Raw genomic sequence first — 7,519 nt, 5'->3', positions numbered from 1 at the left:
GCACACGCATACGCCACCATACAAACATGCATACATACACATGCAGTTACACTATCCCACACACACACACACACATGCACACACAGTTGAACAAACTGTGTCACTGATACTCTTAACTGGCTCTGAGGTATGCATGCCTTTGCCATGACACCATTTCCAATGTAACCACCCCACATAGGCCTTTAGGGTTAGGGCTTAAGCACACAGCTACCAGAAAAGTCATATTCAGCAACAAGGTTTTCACTAAAAAACATCTTCAGTATGCAGTAATATCTTAATGAACTTTTTTCATTCCTTGTCCAAGTCCAAATTCCAGCTCATTCTACTTTGCCTTGCCTTCAGTGGGAGGTCTAAGATCTAAGGTCTAAGAAGGCACCAAAGATCCTTGATTACTAGCAAGATAGAGCAACGTAATTCGTTACTATGGGAGCAAAATGGGACAGTTCCGGTCTGCATAAGTGGGAGTGTCACCTTACGTCACTAAATAAACTTTCTCTCTTAATAAGCAATAAGAACAGATAAACATAGTTGTGTTCACAATATCATTGTCTATAATCATGTATGATACCAATGAATCATTCTTTAGGACTTTATACGCTTTAACCCTCTCTGAAGGCACGGGCCAGCAGTGTTTCTTTTCTGCACGGTTTTCTTTATGGGTTCCACCGGTCTCCTTTTCAGCGCTTCACATAGTAATCTCCGTGCTGTTTGCAGCCTTGTCCCAAACCCCCACCTACGGACAGTATCAATAAGCAGCTAGCCGGGCTAGTCAGCACGTCTCAATGCCTTTCACAGGAAACTGGGCAAAAGAGGAGCCCCTGACAGGCCAACAAGAACAGGGTTTTTTTTATGGACTCTTAGAAATGGGCTTGTGGATGGATTCATCATTACACAATGGTCTGTCTCCTGACCTACTAGCTGACCAATGAATGTGCTTTTCAAGTGAGCACAGGCACCAGGAAACAGATCCATCCACATGATAATTTAAGCAAAAAATAATAATAATAATGTGTCAGATGTACTAGAAAGCCACATAGAATTTCACTGGAGATGGGAGAGAGAGAGAGAGAGAGAGAGAGAGAGAGAGAGAGAGAGAGAGAAGAGAGAGAGAGAGAAAAGTGAGAGTGAGAGATTACTTCCTCCAAATCCAGGACAGTCCAAAAACAGGGCGAGTGACAGCAGCTTGTTGCGTAGGACCCCCATTAACTGGGCGCTGGCAGCAGCTTACAATGCAAATTAGGACAGAGGCTTTTTGGGGCCATGGTTTAAACAAAAACCTTATGATATGCAAATGGTAATGTGGGTCTGGCAAATAAAGCAGTTTACCATAGGAGGCATCCCCATTCTGAAGTGTTACTGGTCACAAATAAGTAAACAGAGGGCCATCAAGTCAAATGAGGGGATGTAGATTGGCCAGGGCCAACCCCCACTACTGCCCCAAGACCACTACCAAGCAGACTGGCTCAGGCTCAGGAGGCTTGTGTGCTTGAGGTGGATCATGCTTTTAGCATCTGCGAGAGATAGGACCCAACACCCAAGAAAAGGAAGGCATAGGCCAGGGCATATCCCCCGTCACACGGCCGGCTCACTAATGAGTCCTGGTCAGGCCCCATGGAACAATGTCGCCCATTCACGGTTCGGTTTTCCTCGTTGAGGTGTGGAGGCTGGACACGGGTATGGCAGCACTTCTCACATGGACGCGAGGAATCTCGTCTCGGAGTTTGGCATTCCGCTCCATTTGAATGTCACTGACGTGCTGAAGAAGGCAGTCAAGGATCTCTTTTTTCCCCGCTTGCCTCACTGGGGAGAAAGCGAGGTCAAAACTGGAGTCTGTTCCTCTATTCCTGATCGTTTACAAAGTCGACTGCAAACAGCAATCACGCACAGCAGTGGAGCCATTTGTATGTTTTTTTTGCTCTCATTATCTCAGTGTACCGACTGGGATAGGGAGGGGGCATAACACTGATGGTAGCCATGTGCAGCCTGCACTCTCTTACTTCTTCCTCTCTCTTTCACTCCTTCCTCCGTCTTCATCAGTTGTTCTCCTTCTTTATGTCCTTCCCCCAATCTCTCTTCTTTTCCATCCTCTCCACTCTCCTGTTCCACGGTGGCTGCCACCATTGCTGCAGCAGTCGCTACTGGCCCAGAATAGCACCGGCATTCCATTCCATTCCATTCCATTCCCCTCCCCTCCCCACCTCACCCTGCCATCACACAGCATCACATGGGTGGCCAGTGATTTGCCAAATACAAAGACATGCGCTCTATCTCTCTCTCTCTCTCACACACACACACACACGCACACACACTTGTAAAAAATCTGCAGAAAAGATTGTCATTGTATAAACATTCCTGCATGCATGTCTCTTTCTTTTGCACACTCATACACATGTATCCATTAACACTGTACATATTAATTATCTATCTATCTATCTATCTATCTATCTATCTAGCCTAAGTAAGCATAGCCCTTACTCAATCTAATTATACATAGCCTATACATGACAAGTTCAACATTTGTGGTAAAATAAATATATCATGTTATGGCTACATTATTAAAAATAAGTATCACACAACCAAGAACGGTATAAACATGACTGAACAAATTAGCTACTGTCTAATAGAAACCACTAGGGGTTTTCGACACAATGATATTAACTGGGGCCAATCGCAACAAAGGATGCAGGGAGAACGGTAGCTCCACCTCTCTCTCGCTCACACAGCCTGCCTCTGAGGGTTTCAGATGTATATAATCCCGGAGTTGACCCAGAAAACAGGCACTCGTTTTAGGATCTGATGCGGCAGCCTTTTGTCCATCGCTCCTGATCTAGTATGAAGCTTAACCTTTTGGAATATACCCTGTGATCCGTCGGCAGATTCGCAGCACATTGACAAACGCAACATTATTTCCACTAGCTGCGGCAAAGTCATTGAACTTTGTTAACAGGCGAGAACAAACAAGGGTAAGCATATTTTTCATGGATGCATTAATGACTGAGGTTGTCAGTAAGTGCTTTGGGTTGCAGCCCCCATTGTTCGCCTCTCACTTTGTGGGCAATGTGAATCCTACTTCGAAAGGGAGTGGGAGTTGTAGTTTTGGAAATCTTTCGTTATTTTTAACGTAGCCTTTGTCCTGTTGATGATTTATATTCTCCGTCGTTTATGTTAATGATATCTTTGTCATGGTAGGTTAAAATGTCTCCATTTTGACAGAGGATCTTAAGGAATATGTTAGCCTATTGGAATATCGTTGTAAGTTCGAAGAACAGAAAGCGATATGTCCTCTTTGTTGCACTTACCATTTAAATAAGACAACCAGGTGCAGGTTGATTGTCTTTGCCATGGCTGTAACGGAACATGGCGAGTGATATCTAGGCTATTACCAATGAATGTCATCGCTGCATATCCATTTTGTTGTCTGCCTGCGCTTCGTTATGATTTTTATCTGTTTGCGCGAAGGGCCACCTGAGTTTCAGTCAACCGTGGATAAAAGGCACAAAGAAAATCAAACCGAAACAGCGAGACACAGTGGCCACTGAGAAACTAACCAGTGTTCGCACACAAGAACGTAGCGGAAAGCTTCAAATTTTGCAGATCTTTGTTTTCAAGCAGCCGTCTCAAGGGAATGCCAGATTTTGAGTCAGAGCTAGACGATCGCTTACATTGACACTGCTGGTAAAATGACAATAGCTGAAGGCTGTTAAAAACGATATTGGCGTCAAACTGAATTGACCGCTCATAGCCTATGCTTATCTCACGTGTCTTCTAAATATTGTGAAAACGTATTGCTAAAATACCCTAATGCTTCATCAGTTTCAGTCCCTCAAAACGAATTGTGACCGGCTATTGGTCATCTGAGCGCTTGTCCACAGACTACTAGGCTATAACCCTAGAATATAATCTTTGGCACATTTTTTGATGAAGTGCAATAAGAATGGTAGGCTAAATGGTAGCCTACAGTGTCTGCAGCAATACTGCATTTCACTGGGCCAGTTCCTTATGAGCCTGTCTCAATTTAGCTCTTGAAAGATCCCTCATGGTGCCTGGCTGTGCTCCCTCTCTGTCTGACAAACCCAGCTAATTACCCCCTCCCCTCCTCTGCCTCTGCGCGCACAGGGAGAAGCCATTGTGGAGTGCATGATGATGCCCATGACCCACAGCGCCTCCAATGGAGCCATCCACGGGTACCGCGTGGGGATGAACGGCAGCCTCCAGCCGGGCCCCCAGCCACAGCACGCTGGCCAGCCCAGCATGAGGGCCCTCCCCAACGGGCAGATGATGCACTACGGCGGCGGGCCCCAGGCCAACATGGAGGCTGCCATTCGCCAGAGGCCCAACCTGGTTGGAGCCATGAATGGCCAGATGAACGGTGCTCCCATGGGCCACCACCAAATGGCACCTGGCAACATGATGTACAGCGGCCAGGGGCAGCCACCGCAGCAGCAGCACCCACATCACCCACAACAGCAGGTACTCCATCAGCAACAGCAGCACCAGCAACAGCAGCACCATCACATGCACCCGCACCAGCAGCAGCAGATGCAGCAGCAGCAACAGCAGCATCAACAGCAGCAGCAACAGAACCACCCTAACCACCACCCACCAGCAGCAGCACCAACAACAACAACAACAGCAGCAGCAGCAGCAACAGTATGTGGGCGCGGGTATCCCTACCCCACAGCTCATGGCCAGCATACACCTGCAAAAACTCAACACCCAGTACCAAAGTCACCCTATGGGCCCCATGAACGGGAACCACATGGCCAACGGGGTCCAGTTCCGCATGGGCCCGGCCCAGCTGGCAAGCATGCAGCACATGGCGGGGCCAGCGCTGGGACTCAGCGTCATGGACGCGGACCTGATCGACGAGGAGGTCCTGACGTCGCTGGTCATGGAGCTGGGCTTGGACCGCGTGCAGGAGCTACCCGAGCTCTTCCTGGGACAGAACGAGTTTGACTTTTTCTCGGACTTTGTGAGCAAACAGCAGCCGAGCACGGTGAGTTGCTGAGAAGTGGAGTTTTAGTGCTATGGGGAGAAAGGGGGGGATGACCCCCCTCGTCAGGAGGGCGGTGGGCATGGTAACGGGCACTAAGAGAAGCAGAAGAGGGCGCCGGAAAGGATGGCAACAAAGGCGGATCCGTGTTTGTTTCTTCTCCTCGTTTTGGTGGCACGCTCGCCCTGCCCGGCCTGCCTGTCAAGTGTCCGCGGAGGAGGAGGAGGGTTGTGGGCATAGGGCCGGGCCGTGTCCATTTCAAGTCCCATAGCTGCGGGGAGGACTCTCTTTTTTGCTCAGGCTGCAGTTCTTCCAAGTCTGGCCTGAGGATGGAGAGAACCGTCCCTCTCATGGCTTTCTCCTGCCTTCTCCCGGGAAGGATATGAATGTAAAATACAAAGGGAGCAGTTGCCATACGCCCCTTCACGCAATGACAAGACTCTGTCCGCTCGTCCACCTCCTATGGATGTCGAGTCTTCACTGCAATTTTACAATGAAATGTATTTATTTCTGTCGCTCACGGACTCACAAAGTGAGACAAGCCAGAGACTCAAAGAAAAAGAAAGCAAATGATAGAACTTGAAAGAAATAAGGTTTATGGACGAGATCTGTGTTTTTAACAGTGATTTTGATGAAATGTCACTTTAAACCTGAGTAGGGGTCTCTTGGGGTTTTAAAGAAATTGGTTTGGACTAGGCTGTGAAAGTGTGTTTGAAAGGACAAATTGAGTCATGGATAGATTTTATTGGCAGCACCAACAGCGAAAAAACAAAAAAAAATCGAATTACTTTACCTTCTCGTCATCTCACTGGGCCACCAACCTGATCTCGGCAGTATCAACCACTTGCTCCTCCTGTTAACAAACATGGCTGTGATTGGCCTAGTTCGTAGTGGGCTCTCCCCCTCACAGTGATGGAGAAGACGCCACAGATCTGCCCTATCCGAGCAGCTGTTTTTATTTATTGAACTCCCTGGTCCTTTAAGATCATGGCCAGACTCAATCTATGTGTGACTTCAGGATGTGGTGATCAATAAAGATGGCCTAGTTTAACCGTGGCCTCTTGTTTTGCATTCATCACAAAGACCTTATCTGAGGAAAGAGGGTGGAACATGCCAAATGCTGAGATTAACTATTGATGTAGTACCTATATACTTAAAGAAAAATGCTTTATATTGTGACTCTTTGCTGTATTGAGTGAGGACTAGTGACGGCATGGACCTTCAACTCAGTCTTCGCTCCTTCAGTAGGGCACACTTAGGGTTCACTATTAGGTTCTCAAACACAGAACCTCTGGCCTACTGTCCAAGTCAAGGAATCAAAATACAACAGGCTCATTTTATTTATCCTCATAAGAGATTAATTTACACAGTCTGGTTTTAATGTGGTTGGGGAAAGAGTAGAGTTACTGAAATATTGATGTGTTGTCATTTTTGTCTGTTGCAGTCAATGCTCAGTTTTGACAAAAAAAAAAGCCTTTCAAGTCAGATTAAGACAAGCTGGGAATGACCAATTTTGTTTCTTTTAGAACTACACTGCTTGATAACGTCAATGTGCATTTGGTCCTTCCTTCTATATGCAGGCCCTGCTCTAGTGTGCTGAGTGTAGCCATGTAGAGGTGCATGTCTTGTTCAGCCATGGTGAATGACCAGAGGGTTGCTGACACTGGACTACTGAATGAACAAACCCTACAGTCCTGGTCATGTTAATGTAATAATAAAGGAGAGTTGAGGGGGGATGGGAAGTGAGACTCGTGCATACGTGCACACACACACACACATACACACCGGAGTTAATCTGTTATTACCTGGAAAACACACAAGCATGCACAAAAACACATACAGTCTTAGCCCAGAGGTTCAGCAGAGATCTGGCCTGCATTCCTCCCAGTCTTGCTGGGCTTGTAAGCCAGAGGGTTGGGGGAGGTTGACATGCCTGCAGAGCTGTTACCCACCCCCACCCCCACTGATCATTTCCTGTGGCGTTGGGTGGGTGGATACAGGAAGTCGTGGAACAGAGTCAACATGGGATCCTTTTGAAGCACGAGCGTGACTCTAAATGGTTTAATGGTAGAGAATGGCTGAGGGCAACTCAGACCCTCTTTAAAACTAAACAGATTAGCTTCTCGCAGTCTTTCCCTCACTCACCCACACTCCCTGTCTCTCTCCTTGACCTCTTTTTCTGACTGACTGAACATCCACCACCACCAATGTAGGTTGGCAGGGCTGTACAGTGTGTCGGGTCAGCCGGTAGACTTGCCTTGGTGTCTGTCTGTGCCTCTGGTGTGGACTTGCTTGATTGTCGGCATACTGCAGAAGCAGAGGGCTTTTGCTATCCTTTCACCTGATTGTCTTGAGACATCTTTGCTGCTTGAAGGGTTACAAATGGTGGCGAGCCAGCGTAAGGAAGGCCAGAGCTTTGGGAACTACCACACAGCTGGCCGTTCATATTCTGTTGTTATGTTACTTTTGGTTGGAAGATGATGTATTTATTTTAAGCAATAATAAAATATTTATTTAATGAAAACA

The 7,519-nt window shown here is 47.1% G+C and overlaps 1 protein-coding gene across 1 annotated transcript; it reads left to right on the top strand.

Annotated features, from left to right (window-relative positions):
- Positions 1-2,713: 2,713 nt before the first annotated feature.
- Positions 2,714-7,519, top strand: cited4b (Cbp/p300-interacting transactivator, with Glu/Asp-rich carboxy-terminal domain, 4b). The gene is given in 3 exon segments (XM_048261814.1): positions 2,714-2,963; positions 4,117-4,599; positions 4,601-7,519. Coding segments are annotated over 2 exon segments (870 nt in total). The 5' UTR covers positions 2,714-2,963; positions 4,117-4,137; the 3' UTR covers positions 5,009-7,519.

The sequence above is a fragment of the Alosa alosa genome, chromosome 13, assembly GCF_017589495.1.
Source record: "Alosa alosa isolate M-15738 ecotype Scorff River chromosome 13, AALO_Geno_1.1, whole genome shotgun sequence".
Taxonomy (NCBI): domain Eukaryota; kingdom Metazoa; phylum Chordata; class Actinopteri; order Clupeiformes; family Clupeidae; genus Alosa; species Alosa alosa.
The sequence above is the reverse complement of the archived record's forward strand: the minus strand, read 5'-3'. Positions and strand labels throughout refer to the sequence as shown.